The sequence below is a fragment of the Fragaria vesca genome, linkage group LG7 (assembly GCF_000184155.1).
Source record: "Fragaria vesca subsp. vesca linkage group LG7, FraVesHawaii_1.0, whole genome shotgun sequence".
Taxonomy (NCBI): domain Eukaryota; kingdom Viridiplantae; phylum Streptophyta; class Magnoliopsida; order Rosales; family Rosaceae; genus Fragaria; species Fragaria vesca.
In genome coordinates, this window is record NC_020497.1 from 7,219,924 (window position 1) to 7,239,190 (window position 19,267).

At 38.4% G+C, this 19,267-nt stretch overlaps 2 protein-coding genes across 2 annotated transcripts; one reads left to right on the forward strand and one right to left on the reverse strand.

Moving 5' to 3' along the window:
- The first annotated feature begins 3,885 nt into the window (after positions 1-3,885).
- LOC101304808 (scarecrow-like protein 6-like) lies at positions 3,886-6,636 on the forward strand. The gene has a single exon (XM_004306905.1). It carries the CDS (start codon positions 4,241-4,243, stop codon positions 6,452-6,454), a length of 2,214 nt encoding a protein of 737 aa, XP_004306953.1. The 5' UTR covers positions 3,886-4,240; the 3' UTR covers positions 6,455-6,636.
- Positions 6,637-12,208: 5,572 nt separating this feature from the next.
- LOC101305107 (phosphatidate cytidylyltransferase-like) lies at positions 12,209-17,636 on the reverse strand. The gene is made up of 7 exons (XM_004306906.1): positions 17,275-17,636; positions 16,411-16,712; positions 15,460-15,650; positions 15,163-15,287; positions 14,302-14,435; positions 13,672-13,787; positions 12,209-12,999 (listed from the first exon to the last, which is right to left on the reverse strand). Exons 1-7 carry the CDS (start codon positions 17,554-17,556, stop codon positions 12,908-12,910), a joined length of 1,242 nt encoding a protein of 413 aa, XP_004306954.1. The 5' UTR covers positions 17,557-17,636; the 3' UTR covers positions 12,209-12,907.
- Between the last annotated feature and the right edge of the window lie 1,631 nt (positions 17,637-19,267).

Below are 19,267 nucleotides of genomic sequence, written 5' to 3' on the forward strand. Positions count from 1 at the left end.
ATGTTTATAGATAAATCAATATGAAGTACATTAAAAGTCATCCACTCGAATTTATCTTTACCGTCCACTTATAACAAAACAATTGCCAGCTCAAAAGAGATATATGTTATCATATTCAACACAATATATTTGTACCATATGAACATATCTTGGTATGATTACTGTACTTTTATGGACCAATGTGCATTTTTTCAATCATCTAGAGTCTTTTTATGGATGTAGATGGAGTTAATGTTTGTATATATTTATATGTAAATTCAATTTATTAAATATTTTCTTAAAAAAAACTCGGTATTTTTCCCCGGATACCCTTATATTTCCTTGAATATCGGATATCTCATCTTTTCAGAGCCTAATAGATACACTAATAAAAATACTTAAACCCTTGGCTGTTGTTACTCCTATCATACCAACAATTCCATCTGATGTGGTTATGCAAGAGAAACGTCCGAAAGTTGATACAATACAACAGACCAAGCCTATTATCAATGAAGATTTTGCAGCTTATGATTATGGTCAAAACAACTACGGCATAACCGGTTATGGGACATGTATGAGGAGAAGCCGCTCGAACTCTCTCACTATATCACCTTAGAATCAGGGCTGCTCTTGCAATGAAACTGTTCTGCAAAATGCTGAACACTTTAGCAAAAAGGCTAGGTCAGATGTCATGTTTTCTCTTCCAACTCTTAGGTTACTGCCACCAAAAGCTCGAGTTGCTGCTACCAAACGAAACAAGGTAGACCTTTGGGATCAAAGAATACAAAGCCACAAAGACAAATAAGATTCCAGCTAAGGAAGTCTTATCGAGTGTGTTACCATCTAAAAAACCTCCTATCCCTAATTGAAAGGGCAAGGAGAAAATATAAATTGTTGGTGGTGTTTGTTTTCAGCCAACAAACAAATAAAGTTTTTAGATCATCTTAATGGCTAAAAGTTATTTGAAGAATCGTAATTGAGCGCTCATGCGATACTAGCTTTTAACTATGCTATATATTTTTATGGATTCTAAAAAAAAAAAAGCCTATGCTATTTTTATGATTTGATTTTTTTTTTTTTTGATAATAGGACAACATCAATCTATTAATCTGAAAGTAAGAGTACATCACAAACACGATCCGTTCTAGGGCATGAAAGAATTGAACCATGCAAAACAACTCAGAAACTTAAGATCACCCTAAACTATTTTAATGTCATAAACCATATACGAGGTTGACACAAAAACACGCCTTGGTGACAAAGAAACAAGTAGCCGACCACCAAAACACACAGGGAGGAAGTGGCAAGCCGCGACCTATCATTATTTGATCACTTCCAGGACCACCCTACGCAAAAGGGGCTACTCTAGAGCATCAACCACCCTAGTTACAAGCCAAAGCCCAAAACTAAGAAAATGCTCTATACTCGCAAACAACCTAGTCTAAACTAATAACAGAAAAATATAAAAAAAACATAAAGCAAACCAAGGCCCAAAAGGAAACCCAAACCCAACTTCTGCCCATCAAGAATCCAAGCCCATAAGATCTGAGTAGATGGCCCAACCCAACACTTCCAGCCTAGACCTCTACCTCGCCATCATGTTCCGGACCAACAGCACATCGACATCGTCATCCAACCCATAATGTCGTCGTCGACTGATGCCTAACACCAGCTGCCACCGATTGCCGCATCTCTCCAGAAGAAACCAGACATCGAACAAATTAAAGATCAAAGCTCCATCATAAAACCTACAAACACCAACCAACCAAAAAATCGGATCCAGCTTGCTTGAATTCGTGAACCTTCCATCTCCGTTTCGGCCTAGCGCAATTCCAAATCACCTCCAATCTCCCCTCAATCCCCGGTGCAGTCGAGATCTTCCGCGGGAAGAGAAAGGTAAGAGCCACCTGACCATCGTCTCCAAGTTAATGACTCATCCTAACAACCCATCCGACCGTACCCCACATACTCTGACTAGGTCAGAGATCGTCACCGATGTTGGAAAAATGTGTCTTAGATTAGAGCCTTTTGGAATCCCATATCTGAAAGGTGAAGAGTTATCATTGGGTTATAAAGAATGGTACCACACACACTAATGTTGAGGCATTTTGTGTATAACCCCATACCTGTTTCGCATCAGGGTGACTAAATTTGGGACAATATCGGCATTTCTAGACTCGTGTGTGTGAGACCTTAAGAGCCCGTCGGCCGCTTCCACATAACAACCGACGATGGGGCGCATCCGGAAAGGAACGATTTGCCTATGTGGTTTCTCTCACTTTCTATGATTTGAAACATTATTCTCTGTTAGACTCATTAATAAGTGAGCAAAATTTTCTAATTTAATAGTGATATAATTCTTATTTAAGAGAATTTGTATGATGTCCAGGTTTGCGCACATTTCATTATTTTTTTATTTTTTATTTTTTATTTTTCGTACCAAAAAAAATAATGAAATGTGTTCATTTTCCTTTAAAAAGCATTCCATCTTGAAAAATTAAAATAAACGCCGTGTAATAATGAACAAGCAAAGTCGACGACCTATATGGTTTGCTCTACTTTAGGTTTACATTTTAACCTCAGTAATTCTTTTTCTTTGAGAATAAGCTCAGTAATTCTTGTAAATATTAACGGTGATGTAGTACAAATTTAAGGTCAATGGTAAAACAAAAAATGGGAACCACATGTTTTTTAAAATTTTAACTCTAAAGAACCAAATATCTGGTCCGTTCAATCCGTCTCGATATCTCCAACCCCCTTAGAAAGGCACTCATTAACTTGCCGTCAGATGCAGTTTCAAAAACCAGGGACATCGAAAGTTGTTTGCTTTGAATTACTTCAATACCCCTACGCTTACATAAATATGAAAAGATCATGAACGGTAATAGAAGCTAAATTGAGTAAATTCTAACCAATGAGAAGGGTAGTACCGGAAGTCCAGGTAAATTTGGAAAAGTCATTTCAACCAGTTCACCTTTTTCTCTGTCTGTCCTTGTTCTCTGCAAAAGAAACCAATAAATGAAATGACCCCCGTAGTTACCTCCTCACGCGCCTTCAATGAGATTGCATACAACTTCCTCTTTTTTTTTATTTTATCCGTGTAATCTTATGCTAGTAAATAGTTTTGATTGAAAAAATGGGTAGATTTATCTGTCTTTTAATTACGTTTTGAATTATCAAAGTGAAATTCTCTAAACAACTAAGATAAAAAAAAAAAAAATCTTTAAACGAATTAATTATCATCTTGCATGATCACTGAATGGTTAGCCGTACTATACATGTGTGACAGTTATATATGTTACATAAGATCTCCTTGCCGCGCAATTTAGTTTTTAAAACATAATCATTTTCTTTCGTAGTTGTTAATATCGCGTCGTCGTTTGTAATCTCTGACATTCTGTTACACACTAAATATATCTGGTGATCACGTCAACTAGACATTTTCATCTTTTACTCGAAAATGACCGTGCTGTTTGCATTTGAGTTCCGAAATCTCTAAGGAGCATGTCTAATTTTGCATCTCATTCATATTTTCCAATTTATGTGAACAAAGTATTTTGGTATTGGCTAAGAAAATCGGAGGTTGGAAATTCCGTGGTGATTTGCGAGAGTGGGATTGAATTGATTGACAGTAACCCTAGATGAGAGATAACTACATCTACAGACAAAAGCCACATAAAAAAATTAAAAATAAAAATTGATTTCTGAAAAAAAAAAGAAAAAAAAAGAAAGAGAGAGAGAGGAGAGAGAGAGCTTCACTTTACCACTTTTATATGTTGCACGCATCCACATAGCAGAGAACACAAGGAAGAAGAAGTACCAGTACTACTTCTCAAAGGCAACCATTTCAGAAACACAAAGAAAGAAAGAAAACCTACCAAAGCGCCTAAACCAATTTTCAAGCAATGGAGAAACAGAAGATGGTTCTTGAGCCTTGAGTTGCATCCTCTTTCAGACTGAAGCAGCACCCAATTGGATCCCCAAGGTGTCGCTGTTTCTACTGCTGTGTATTGTCTCTTTAATTAGTTAAAGTCTTAGAATTTGGGTTGGGAAGCTATAGCATAGAGACTTCAGAGCTTAAAAGTCTGTGTCTTTTGTTGTTGTGTAGCATTGTGGGGTGGGTGGTCTCTTTTTTTTCCGTTTTTCTCAAGTTTAATTGGTTTGAAACTTTGAAGTGAACCCATTTGTTCTTGTTCTTGAAAACTGGAGGCTTTTGGGTTGTTGGGTTTGTGGGGATCTTTGTCAGTGTTGGTTTTGTTAGATGAAGGCCATGCCCCTACCCTTTGAGGAGTTTCAAGGGAAGGGGGTGTTAGATTTCTCTTCTGCTGCTTCTTCTTCAGATTTGTTGGGTTCACTACCACCACAGGGTCACCATCAACAGCCACAAAAGTGGAAGGAGAATTGCTATGTGGGCAGCACTGAGCCCACTTCTGTTCTTGACACCAGAAGAAGCCCAAGCCCTCCTACATCCTCTTCCACTCTGTCTTCTTCCCACGGCAGCGGCGGTGGGAGTGGGTCTACTGATACCACTACTACCACCGGCGTGGCAGCGGCTCCGGTAGAGAACAAGGCATCTGAAGCAGTTGGTGTAGAGGAAGCGAAATGTGGACCACCGCTTGGAATGGAGGACTGGGAGAGTGTGTTGTCTGAGTCACCAGGTCAAGAGCAGTCTATTTTGAGGTTGATTATGAGTGACATTGAAGACCCATCTCTTGGATTGAACAAGCTGTTGCAGAGTGGGGTTGGTTCTCATCATGATTTGGGGTTCAATTTGGGGTTTGAAGATCAAGGTTATGGAGCCTTTGAGGAGCACAATACTGGGAGTTTGAATATGGGGATGAGCAGCATTGTTGACCCTTCTCTGCAAGCAACATCTTGTTCTGAAATTCCTTTCAATGGCGCAAATGCTGGAGTGTTCTCTGCTTCGGCAAACAATCTGTTCCCGGGTGCGCTGCCTCCTGGTTTGTTTCAACAGCAACAACAATTGGTTGAGCCTGTGGATGAGAAGCCACAGATTTTCAATCCCCAAATGGTGATGAATCAAAACCAAGCTCAGTTTAATCAAAACCCTGCCATGTTTATGCCTTTGACATATTCGCAGTTGCAAGATCACCACTTCCTTTCCCCGCCTCCAGCAAAAAGGCATCAATCCGGTGGATTTGGACCCAGTTACCCGGCCCAGAGAATGCCGTTTTTGAATCCGGGTCAGGAGCTATTGTCTCGGGTACAACAACAGCAGCAACAACAACATCATCAGCAGCAGCAGCAGCTTCCTATGCTTCCACAACATCTCCAACACAGGCCAGTAATGTTAGCCACGAAGGATAAGATGGTGAACAACCTGGAAGGGGATAAGGAATTGATGAACAATCACCAGTTTCATCAAGCGATAATTGACCAGCTTGTCAATGCAGCAGAGCTGATCGAAACAGGCAATCCGTTACTCGCGCAAGGGATATTGGCGCGGCTCAATCACCAGCTCTCTCCTATTGGTAAGCCTTTTCAAAGGGCTGCTTTGTATTTCAAGGAGGCTTTGGAATTACTACTCAACAACTCTCACTCTTCTGCTAATTTGTCACCTTTTAGCCTCGTTTACAAGATTGCTGCATATAAATCATTCTCTGAAATCTCACCGGTTCTCCAATTTGCAAACTTCACTTGCAACCAAGCCATCCTTGAATCTGTGGAAGGCTACAATCGTGTGCATGTTATTGATTTTGATATTGGCTATGGTGGGCAATGGGCCTCATTTATGCAAGAGGTGGCTTTAAGAAATGGTGGTTCGCCTCCTTCTCTCAAAATCACTGCATTTGTATGCTCTTCGGTGCACGATGAATTTGAGCTGGCTTTCACTCAAGAAAACCTCAAGAACTTTGCTAGTGAGCTCAATTTGGCGTTTGAACTTGAAATTGTAAGCATTGAGGCATTGAACTCTGGTTCTTGGCCATTACCACTTCATGGCTCAGACAGTGTGGCAGTTGCTGTCAATCTCCCAATTGGTTCCTTCTTGAACTCCCCTTTATCACTGCCTTTGGTACTGCGCTTTGTCAAGCAGCTTTCACCCAAAATTGTGGTATCCTTAGAAAGGGGCAGTGACCGAACTGATATTCCATTTCCCCACCAAATCATTCAAGCCCTGCACTCTTACTCGAGCCTTCTTGAATCTTTAGACGCTGTAAATGCAAACCTAGATGCCCTGCAAAAGATTGAGAGGTACTTGCTCCAACCAAGTATTGAAAAGATTGTTATGGGTCGTCATCTTTCTCCTAAAAGGACACCGACACCTTCTTGGAGGACTCTGTTTTTGTCATCTGGATTCTCCCCATTGACATTCAGCAACTTCACCGAATCCCAAGCTGAGTGCTTGGTTCAACGGACTCCAGTTGGGGGTTTCCATGTCGAGAAGAGACAGTCTTCGCTTGTCCTCTGCTGGCAGAGGAAGGATCTCGTTTCGGCCTCAGCGTGGCGGTGCTGAAGAACCAGCATTTTGACATCGGTTCTGTACCTGTTAATTTTCATCTCCAAGGTGCTTCATAACTTACTGCTTAGTTTCGGATCTTTTTGAGTTTTTCTTGCTTCTATGCTAATTGTCTATGGTGCTGTAGGCCTATTGTTTCTAATGAAGAAACCAGACATTTGAAATTACTCAATGGCTTTGTACAGTTTTCTTTTTCTCTTCACATTTCTAGTTAATTTCAGTATTTCACTATTTCTATGGTGATGTTTGTCGGATCTAGATTGTGAGTGTTCGTTGTTCACCATCTAACTAAGAAACCTAAACAAAGTCATTTAATCTTCAAATTTATTGCTACTGAAAACTGACTGTAAAGTTAGCTTACTTTTCTAGCTGAAGTGCTCTTGTTAAATTCCAACTTATTAGTAATCATCAATCTGAGTTGTTGTATCCTCTTGTCCATACTGTTGTATGTAATTCTTTTAGTCTGACCTCAGAAAGAGCATTTAATATGTATTGCATCATTGGCTTCAAACTTAATTGAGTTGTTTTATGATAATGGCACCAGCAGCACAACCTCTGCATTCCTTTTGTTTAGCTTTTGAAGATTGTCTAGAACATGGTTTGGTCTGCTTCTACATTAGATGTTACATCTTACAGCTACAACAATTCCAAATAAAGTTGCATCGGCTGTACTTCAGTGCAAGCCATGTTTGTGTAAGTTTGTACACATTGTCTGAAATATGTTCCATTTATTTCTATATCTGTTCAGAGCCCAGTGAAGTTAGGTATGTATTTCAGTTATGACCAAAATTTGAGAAACCCACTATGGCTTAAATGCAGTAATAAGGTTATGTATATGTGTGTGGGTCGGCTATTTATGTTTTTCTTTTTCCAAATTTTATTATGTATTTATATAGGTCACAAATTTACTTTCTAGAACTTGCCCTGATTGAAAGGATTTTAAGAGGTTAAGATGTTACACCAAATCTTAAACCCCTTTTCTCCACAGCACAGATAGATTAACACCAAATCTTTAAAGATTAGGCTTGTCTTCAATCATAGATTTTTTACACTAAATTCTGGTAGGTACTCCATAAGTTCATTTTACATTATTAAGTTGAACTACTTATTTTAAGAGTCTGAAGGATAGGATGTTGTCCTAAATTAGTAAACTGACCCTAAATTAGCCTGAACATTCATGCATTTGTTGGACTTGATCAATGCTTGTTTTATATTTTTGTGCTGAATGTCAATCATGGTTGGTGTATTAGACAATGAAATTCATCACACCTTTTATATGCATTAATATAAGTTAACACATAATGTATCATACACTACTTATGCATGTATTGTCAGTCCTGAATTATTATACATATGATTATTTAACTTGTTGTGTTTAGTATTCTTTTTGTGTGCTTCCCCTAATGAAATCACATGGGTTGTGTTCCTATTGGTCCCCTCACATGATTAGTTTAGACTCTTCTTTTTAGCACCTTGGGAGGCCTTCATTAAACTAGGGTATTGTTTAACAATCTAGCTAAATATAAAATCATTGAGGCCATGATGCATGAACAAAGATGGTTGGGTCTCCCTCTCATATACATATATTGCTCAGACCAATAAAAGAGAAAAGTGTCATCATTACTTGGCCAAGATATGAAGAAATACTTGTTGCCATCAAGTATTATATAATCCTATAGTTTATAATCTAATTATTGTCACCAGATTCTAACTCAACCAAGTCTGTTAATATAAGGGACAATTTATTTACAGATTTTACATCCCTCCAAAACCTCCATTTTGTATGTTTCTCTGTGTGTACTTAGCTACCGTCATTTGTTTTTGATTGTATGTAATTTTTCTTGTTCATTCTGGTAAAAGTGAGATATAAATGATTTAGTATTGTAGCTAGAGGATGCTTGAGCAAAACAGCATGATTCAAAATTTGTTCAATTGGTTCATTGCTCTTGGATTCAGTATAGATATGTTTGTACATCCTTTTGGTTCTAGAATTTGAATGCTGTGGTGTGGTACTTGATCAGGCCAAGAATCCATATATCATGCTTCTGACAGTTGGATTCTGTCGATCTCTCTTCGTCTTCTTCATGATGAATTGATTCACTTTGTTTCTTACTTTGATTGAAGCAGTTTCCATCATGAATCGAGTATGGAGCTAGCTCTTTCCTTCTATTTCCTCACCTCTCAATTTATTTTCGACTGGATAGTCTTTCCTTCCCATCATATCAGAGATTCCAATTTCTTAACATGGGAAAGCTTCAAAGGAATGCTGTTGGAAATGGGAGGTCTTTTGTGGTCCAAGCAATCGATTTTTCTTCTAACATTTCTCCAATTGATGTCAGCTCGTACTCTATTATTTGCTTCAACTAGGGCTGGCGAAAAGAGAAATTTTTTATACACACAAGACACAACCATGTCTTACACAAGAGCTTTACGGGTCGAATCAATAAGACTACATACGAGATGTTTCCTATGAGTAACTTGAAGACCCTAAACCCTAAACTACAACGAGTAATTGAAGAGGCATTGATAATTTGGTTTGGGGCAATCAATAGGGATTTTCAAGCTCAAGGAGGAAGTATTTAGAGGAGTCGGAACCATTGCCGCCGCCGCCGCCGCCGCCGCCCCCCCCCACACGAATTAGGTTCATTCCCACAATGCATCAAAGGCAGGAATAATTTTCAGTGAGCACATATACATATAGAGAAGAACTCCATGGACCAAAACCGTAATAAGAACCAGTCGTTCAACTTTCTCAAAACTCAAAAACAAACCTGCCCTGCTGATGAAGATATAAAAATCTTTACATGCAACTAGTATGGTCCTTTTGGGGGTCCTGAAGTGGACCATTTGGGAGAGAAGAAAGGGAAATAACACTACCATTTTAAGTGGAAAACAGCCTTTCTTTTAGCTACATAGAATTTTCAGAAAATAAATTATAAATTTTTCAAACCCTCTCTTGGATATGGACCTGCCTTCCACTGTTGCCTGTCACTTCCATATTTGAAAGTAGATTCTATGAAGAGGGGAGAGGGGAGATGGACCCTTTAGCTAGATTAAGCATCTTCCCTTTAGATTTAGATATGCAAGCCCATAAAAGCAACACACTTTCTTCAGAAGCTCTGGAGAAAAAAATGAGAGGAAGAAAGAAATCAAACCTTCCTGGGAAAAGTATATATAATGATAAACAACTTTTATTAAGGAAATTTTAGAGACGAACACTTTTGTCTTGAACAAGCCTCCTCCTAGGAGTGAGGGATTTTCAGTTATTTTGAAACAACAAAGATATGCTAAAGACATTTGGCAGCTTTTGTCATCTTCAAAGTTTCAATTAAAATCTGGTAGAACATTACATAAAGCATAAACCCTAATTGTACAGGCCAGCCATGCATGCGTTTTCAAATCAAATGCAAACCCACCACCACCATCATTATCAATCTTTCCTCACTAGAGGTTACAGAAAGCATATTGAAAAAAAACAAAGAGACCCCACTTCTCGATCAATCACTTGCTGATCTTCTTCTCCAAATTGGATTGAAACCGGTCAATTTCGCAAGTGTGTGAGATTTTGATCATGAAAGTAAAAGAGGATAGGAAACAATTATTTAGGAGAATCACATTCCAAAACTTGTAGAGTTTGCCACATCGATCATGTAACAGCTGAAACGATCTTGTTCTCTCTTTCACTATGCATATCCCCCTAATCTTTCTGCATCAATCATTTCATGCACGACTCTCTTATTAGTCTCTTTATATGTCGAATCTCCTCACCAAATTGGTGTTTCCTTAGTAGCAAAGAAATGAAACTGAACCATGAATTCTAAGTAACATAGGTTTCACATAAAGGAAAGAAAAAATAGTTTCTTTCAAGGCCGGGCTATTATTTGTTTATTTTTTCCTTCCCCTTAAAGATCAATAACACAGAAGCAAGAAGAAGCAAATGGGAAAACCATGTGAGCATCGAAAGCAAAATGGGGAAGAAAAGTGACAAAAAGAAAAGCAAAAGATGATATGAGGTGTAAGATGGAGTGGGGTTTGAGATATCTAGCTACATGTATGTGTGTGTTAGGGTTTTGTAATCAGACAATCTTATTACCTCCTATCTCTTTCTCTCAACTTTTACAGATGCTTGCCCACCATGCATATCTCTTCCAACACACACTCTTTTCTAGCTCCTCGTTGTTTTGTTTTAGTTTCTGCTCAGATTTTCTCTCTTTCTTTTCTGCTTCCATTATCTCTTTTCTTGTTTTCTTATTAGTCAGCTTAGATAGAACGCATTCTTTGCATCCCACACATTTTCTACTATGCAAAAGCCTTAGAAAAGGAAGCACTCGTATGATTGTGAAAAGCCAATCTCATGCAAGGTAGGCCACTCGTTAGGAAACAAAAATCGACACTACTGTTCTCACCAGTCACGATCCTATTGCCCAGGAGTACTGATCTCTTAGTTTTTCAGCACACAAGTATTTGGTGGTTTTATGGCTCCACTACTAGGGATTTTTACATGGAGGAGTTGACTGCAAAGTGCAAACCTCCATTTCAGGGCAGCTGGCTTCTTTTTATCCCATGATGTTCTATCTCCATCTTTTCAAGTTGTATGGAATTCTCATCGAGCTAGGTCAACTCCAAACATTCCCTAGCTTCTCATGTCTGCTTCATGCTGTGTGATATATTTATATGATTATATCTAGGATAAACTTACACGAAAAACTCTCTGTGCTCCATGTTTGACATTGTCTGATCTACATTTCGCATTCTAACAAATATAATAAATTGTGGAATATTTGATATTACCCTGTATGTGATCGGATTCTCTTCTATCTCCATATGTCAAGTTTGGTTTTACTTGCTTTAAGCACACAATGCCTATCTTTTACCTTGGTAAAAATGAGGTTATATCTGTATATTGCTCGAGTGAGCTGCAAGAACGCACTACTCGCATTGTACCCAACTAGCCAATACTTTTTCAACAGAACTTTCGGCCTGTCTAATGAGGGAAGAAAGATGAGAAAGGAATTATGACAAACGACCAATATTTTGAGAAAAGAGAATTGTAGAGGTGTAGGTTATACCGTTTCACGGCAATCATTCCCAGAAAAGCATGAACAAAAACAGAAGTAGAAAAAGATATATCCAGTCAATCTAAAGACAACCAATAAACCTGTGTTGAGCAATCGATATCTTTCAAGGGTCGTTGGCCTGCTAAATAATTGGTGACAAGCGACCTCTTCCTCCGATTATTATAGTTCATAAGAGATTGACATTCTTTTCCAATGCACTTCAGACGCCACAGACATGAAAACAAACTAAATGACCAGCTAGCAATTATTAGGTCTATTTGCATTAAACTATGCATACATATGGAGAGTGATGATGGCATCTTAAGAAAAATAGAGGGCTTGTCCACGCAGACCTTTTGTTTTGTTTAAGGACCTAGGTTGATGTATATGACCAGCTATGTCACTTCCAACTAGATTTGATTAAACACCTTTGAGGGCTAACCACTATGGAAGCCAATGATGAACTCATTGGTATGAATTTGGGAATTGAAAAAATTATCAAGTCAAAACTGGAGGTCTGGACAGGTATAAACGTTATTATTGATTTATTGTCACGGTTATGTGGCGTACCAAACATTATCATAACCAACAAAAGAATAAGCTATAAAATGAAGCATTTGTTTTAGAACTGCAAACTGACTAAATTGAGAATGGAGAATAGGTATTGAAAAAGAAGAATAAAGAGGCCATATATCATTAAAAGAATTAGAACTCAACTTCCATTACCAATCAGAAAGTTTTTTACACAGTATATCTATTGAAGAAAAGAACCACAAAAAAGAAGCGTCTGTAACCAGAGGAAATATGTTCCCAAAGAATGATGCCACTAATTTAACAATTGAACGATTTACTTATTGTTTATTACAACAGCAGACTGCAGATGCTTCAAATAGAGATAGTAATAATTCCCCACCATTATATTATTCACAAGCAGGGGTTGGCGTCATCCGACAAATATGGATATAAAGACATGATAACACTAAGCGTAGAAAAGAGCATAGGGAGAAAACTAGTGATAATGGCTCAAAGCAGTTTTACTGCAGACAATTGATCACCAAAGTTGCTCTACTATGCATAGCTAGTTTGAAGTGCTCACCAAGAAACAGTGTAAAGCAAGTATATCTCTTGAATAAGTGTATCAGTACCTGGTGAGTCAGGGAATGAAGCCTCAAGCTCATTACGGTTGAGGGGCACCGTCTCTAGCTTGCATTTAGTAGGTTAAATTAAAAAGAAAGTCTCAAGGAATTGCATCTCTGACTATCTCTGACATCAGTAAAACGTAAGTGCCTGCCTTTCCAACAATGTTGCAGCTGATCATGTGAATTCACGCGTCTCCTTGGCAAATTCACTTTGTAATGACCATAATTACCTTCTGTAATCTCATTAACGCACATCAAACTCCATATAGTGGCAAGAAGGTTTTGACAAAAGAGTATGCAAGTGCACCAGTGAATATGTAACTGTCCACTCTGTCCAGTATTCCACCTGCATTAATGTCAGTTGGTACTATTAAAATTACAATTACACAGAGGAAATATGGCAATTTATTAGATAACAGAATAAGAATTATAGGAGAAGGATCACCCTTTATAAGGATATGCATTTTCTGGAGGTACTCACTCAACCTTAATTTACACAGCTGTCAACAAACATTCTTACTATCATCCGCTTAACTATGCAGTTCATTCTTATTATGTGTTTCAGAGCATATTATACAAAACATCAAAGCATGAAGTTCAAGCGACAGTTCGACTAACAATGGGAAATTTGATAACCACTGCCCAAATTTTAGGCAACATATATGGAGCGTAAGTCCAAATCCACATTGTTTCTCATCTACGCCACACATGTAATCTAAGGAGAACCTAACTCGAGGACTTTTATATCGGCATTTTCTTCTTTCCTTTTTCTTTGGCCGGTCTTATCAGCATGCAGTTCGTATGTGAATGATTGAAATACATCTCACCCACTTTTACCCATGGTCAGATACAATTTACTAATCAATCCGAACGGCTCAAATTAAGTCATCTATGAGGAAACTACAATGTTTATAATCCCAGTAAGTAAACTTTCAAATTTACAGGAAAGCCGCTTCCTCAAAATATTCAAAAAGACCGATGTTTAGAACATGATGCAATATGTGGTTAGTATTTTTACCATGTCCTGGTATCAGAGATCCAGAGTCCTTTACCCCCGCATCACGTTTGATCATTGATTCAGTGAGATCACCAAAGACAGACCCAAAGAAGTTCAGAATCCCAAAAGCTATAGCACTGACAACACACAAGGATATGTACAATAAAAATGTTAGAAGAGCTGCGATAATATCGAGAAAGAAACTCATACAATGCAGTGACCTTTCATCATAAATTGCTATAAAAAATGATGACAGAATAATACATATACAGTCATACTGCACCAGGTCAGCAAACCCTAGGAACTAATTACATGCAGGAGCCCATCATGTAGTAATATTGTCATTATATTTAGATGGCACTCTTCACCAGATCCTTTACGCTATTTTAAATGGGCATTCACAACAGAGAATCATGTTAATGTCCTAATACTAATCAATTTGCTTTTCTCGTGCATGTCTTAGACCAATTAAACCATAAAAGAGACTAGTTTTGTGTTCCACATTACTCTCTAAATTTCCCACAAATTGAATTCAAAATCCTAAAGATTATTTTTGACACTGAATAAATAAAGAAAACTAGCAACACCTCATTCCTTAAACAAGAAATAAATTTCAGCAACTGTAAAGACTTCACGCAGGAAAACTAATACCTCAGCAAAGATTTTGGCCAGCAAAAAATCTTTGATAGTACTATAGTAGTGGCAATACAACCACATAAGCCTGCAATTGTACCTTCCCATGTCTTCTTTGGACTAACACTAGTAAGTGGCGTCCTACCAAAAGCCTGTAAAAGGGGAAAGATCTCAGGGTTTTATCACAAGCATGAGGCCAACAAATTTTAAGAAAATCTTTCACAATTGCATCAATGTAACTAATGAACAAGCTAAAAACATGGATGTCAATTTGACACACACACACATACAAACTATGATCTTATGAATTGAGATGCTAAGCTGCTTAAATAGTAGAATATGGTATGTAAACAAATAAGCTTTCATAGACACATTAACAACCCAAGGATGGACTTACAAGAGGATGTGGCAAATGGAACAGACTAACCCCTAACTAAATCTGATTCAAGATAGAACGTATCCGGTTTTCAAATGTTTTGAATGCAGATAAAGAGCTTTTAGCACATCTATAACACAGGAATTGCTAGTCAACACCTTAGTTAAAAAGATCAAATCAAAAACATTTGTCATTCCCATGGTTTTTGTTAGAATTTATTGGTTAAACTTGGATTGCATACCAATTAGGAAGGGAAAAATAGGATTCCACATTTGACCATGATATCCATATCTTAAGTTATTAACTGTACTGTCTAATCTGTACCAGTCTGTCATGCGTGCTCAAGAAGCCCACTCTCGAACCGCAGTTGCATAGCATATTTCATAATAATGGCACTTAAATGAACAGAAAACTAAACTAAAAATTACCAAATGAACAAACCATAGATCTACATCAAATTTCATAGTGGATGTACTGCATAGCAATTTCAAGAGCCAAGATACCTTGCCACCCATAAAAGCATAAGTGTCTGCTGCAATAATGCTGCTGAATGAAATCAAGGTTGCAACAAGACCAACAGTCCACTGAGCTTGTCCACCAAGAAGGATGGGCCATGATGTTCCGATTCCTGCCAAAAAAAAAAATAATAATCAGGATTCATCGTTTGATGAGGGCTCAATATATTTTCCTTCCATAATAATGGATGGTGGAGGTGGAGATTCTAATGGTAAACAAAGGAAAGGTCAGAGCTAATTTGGGAAAAGATCAGCCTGTGCCTCAATCTTTGCTCAACTTCTTACCAGTGTTTAAGGCTGGGGCAGCTAAACCACATCGAAGCTTAACCCAAAAGCAGGGAAGATATCCACAGTAAAATAACCCAAACAAAGTGCTACTGAGCTGTGCAAAGCGAGGATTCCCTCTCTGTAAATGCAATGCCATAGCAACAAAAAAGGCAGCAGATGTCACAGAAACATCAATCTGACCACGATACCTGCAGATCGGAAGCTATAATTAGAAATGAACATCCATCTACTTTACAAACCAAGTAAATTGACTATAAAAATCAGGATAAGCAGGGAAAAGAAGCATTGATGCATCTCATCAACAGGGAGAACATATCTAAGGTTAAATACCATGATATTAGAACACAATTACTTCTTCCCAAACTTAATTGTTTCAAAAATATGGACCCGTAGAATCAGTATAGACACTCTAATGGAGCGATGGTTAAATTCTCAGTACCAAGCGATACAACACAAGTTTTTGTAGCATTATCGAGTTGCAATGAACAAGGGAAGGGCTCAACCATGAAAAGGGGATTTCTACATGGGATATGTCAGTGAAGTCATTACAATACCCACTACACTATAGGTAGATGACATCAGAACAAGGTAAAGGAATTTTTTCTTATGTGCGCATACTGAAATCAAAAGGCTGACTCCACCATCATAGATGAAATACCATATCAAAACAAGAAAAAATGTTTCATCCTTTTCCTTTCCTGAACAAGGTTGCAATGACAAAATGGAAACTTCAAATGTAAAACACCTATCTGGTTATAAAACAACTTCGCCCAACCAGATTTCTACATCAAGGACATTGCTAATAAAAGACTAGTTCTACAAAGCAAGTGAACCCAGAACTATATGAGATTTTATCCAGCTTCCAATTGAATTAGCATGTGACAATTATATAGTCGACAAATAACTAGATGTGACAAAATGTCATTAAAAGTAACAAAGCAATCTTACAAGGTAAGCAAGGGCATGAGAGCACAAATAACTGAGCAAACTCGTGAAACGTATCTAGGTGGAGGTGTCATTCCTGCAGTAATTCCACGACTCCTGACCAATTCAAAATACTCACGTGCACCAACAAATACAGCGGCGGCCACTACTGTCGTGAATATCCATCCTCCAGCCAATACAACAACTCCAATAGACAGTCCGATACCAAGTCCAAAAACAATCCTTTTTTTCAATTGACTCGCCTTCTCTTGCTTCTCTGAGACAGCATCTTCACTATTTGACAATTCATGGCCTTTCTGGACTTCCTACAACATATCCATTTCAGCTTCAGTTCATTCCGTCAACAGATTTTCACAACCTAACAAATGTACGTACCTATATACCAGGTGCAAATAAATTTTAACTTAACAGAACTCTGGTGGTCCAACACAACATTCTAACACAAATCTTTGTATAACCTCTGAATGAGACATGTACATCACGACTTTACAGGCTTAATCCTAAACACTCCTTTACATGTCGTAACATTAACATTACTCGATACTTTTGCAACCCTATAAAGTTTACACTGTTACGAGTTCTTAGCATGCATTGCCTTAAGTAACATTAAATTTCTCGAGAAGTCAAACTATGTCTCAGTCTTGTATATCTCAACACCAACCACACTATGCCATTAAAGCAAGTTCCTTTCAGCTCTAAACCCACAATTAACATCACCAACTTCACCACAATCTCACTATCAATCACACCCAAACCAAAAAGCTACAAAACTTAATATTCACTATTGTAAATTCTTAACATGCATTGCTTTAACACAATTAACTTTTTCGAAGTAAAAAAAAGTTCAAAATATTTTATTCTTTTTACCTCCAAGTACCTGTTGGCATTGCCGTCGCCAAGATGGTCCGGCTCGGCCCGAGCCACGGCGGCGATTAGGCGGCGGCGACGGCGGCCCAAGCCTCTAATTGGGCCGAGCCCAAAAACAGGCCTAGTTGCATCGATAGAGAAATCAAGACGACCGCCCAATTTGGCGCGTGAAGGAGGGAGAGTAACGGCGGAGGGACGGCAGGGACAAGCGGAGGAGAGAGAGGAGAGAGAAGGGGGGAGTGGCCTGCCGCGACTGAGGTCCAAAAACGACGTCGTTGCCATGAAGCAAAAGGGGATTTAGAATTAGGGATTGGAGAGTGAGAGCATGTTGAGATTTATTATTTTCTGCTGCCGATTGTGGTGGCGGTGGTGCCGATATACTCTTGTTTTTGTTTCCATTCTAAAATTTCCACTACTTTTTCTATTCAAACAGTGTCCTTTTCTGTCTTTTTACTTGTTTTTTATTATTATTATTTTTTTACACGAGTAGAAACAAAATGAGATTATGAGAATAATTATAACGAGGAGCACTGAGTTGAGGACTGGATGAGGTAAAACAACTTAATTAGGCTCAAACATCACGCATTGCGTGAGAAATAGAATCATGTAAAACAAGACACCAACTAACACTGAAGATTGTGTAGTAACTAGCAAGTTTAACAAAGCATTAGCTGCAAAATTTGTCTTTCTCAAAGTCATTACTTATGTTTTTGTTGTTGTTATTTGTTTGTTTGTTTTTCTTTTAAGATGTTGTAGTATAATTTATAAAGTTTTAGTTTTATCTTACTTGTGAGAGAGATCGTTATAAATAACAAGAGTGGAATTTTCAACACCACGAAACCAAAAATCGGCAATGGATTGTTGAAAAGAGATTGTAACCAGACTTGCAAGTGATTAGGTGCCGAAAATGATATTGAACTGGCTACTTTAGTGTCGATTCTTGATCATGCAGTACATAAAACTAATGTTGAACCCAAACAAGCCAATTCTATCTAACCTGACTACTAGGCAAAGGTTTTTTTTGTCTTAACTTCTACATACATGATTCCTACTTACACTATTAGTCATCAACTCATCACTCTCCACAACTTTTTTTATCCAAAACAAAAACTTTACCTGGTAAAGTGTTTTCCTCCTCTCGAAGGTTTTCTCTCAAACCCCTCCGATACTCCTTCCAAATTTTCTCTCCTCTCCTGGTCGAGCGCCGTCGGCCTTGACGATGTGCTTCCGTCCCGGAGAGGCAATTGTTCCTTAGCTTCCTTTACCTTCTCATATTCATTGCATATGTGTTGTTCACGATTGTGGTAGCTTTGGTGTCGCTTCGACCTACCTTGTTGCTAGGTCTGATGGTGTATAATGGGACAGTTTGGTACGACCTATGCTTGTGTTCTAATTGTAGTTCTCTCTTTTAGTTACTCACCGCTGGTGATGATGGGAGGCAGCCACTCCGCATGGGTTGCTATCAGGTAGTCTGCTTTTGGGTTTTTCCGTCATATAGGCCCTGTTCTGCAACCACTTTTTGAATCCCTAGACGCCCAACACGGCCATTGATGTACGTTTCGAGAAAATAAACAGTATAACGGCTACATTGAAGAAACTAAAATAAGATAAGGAATGAACAAAACAGACTATCAATAAAAAAGATAAGCACAACCTTAAAAAGTGGAATAATATGGCTTGGACCAGAAAGCCCATCCCAATGGACCACAAAGATCAATCTTGCAGTCCAATAGAAAATCGGTCCAAAGACCCACTGTCTGCCCATCTTCTCAACATCGCATCTGGTGTGGTCATCCTTTGCTGTTAATCACCGCCGATCTACTCTGGCAGCCGTCCTCGCCTCTCCACCATGAAGGGTTCGGAAAAAGAGCCATGCCTACTAGTCGACCGTTAGTTTCTTAGCCGCCTTCCACACCACCCACTACTGGGCCTGATCGACCCCGCGCCAATCAAATTAACGCTGCCTCAATCAAAGCTCTCAACGCCAAATCCA

Coding starts and splice junctions, on each gene's coding strand:
- LOC101305107 (XM_004306906.1), bottom strand. CDS start 17,556: ATGGCAACGACGTCGTTTTTGGACCTCAGTCGCGGCAGGCCACTCCCC. Junction 16,713..17,274: donor ATGCCAACAGGTACTTGGAG/GTAAAAAGAATA, acceptor GATATGTTGTAG/GAAGTCCAGAAAGGCCATGA. Junction 14,436..15,162: donor ATGCTTTTATGGGTGGCAAG/GTATCTTGGCTC, acceptor CCCCTTTTACAG/GCTTTTGGTAGGACGCCACT.
- LOC101304808 (XM_004306905.1), top strand. CDS start 4,241: ATGAAGGCCATGCCCCTACCCTTTGAGGAGTTTCAAGGGAAGGGGGTG.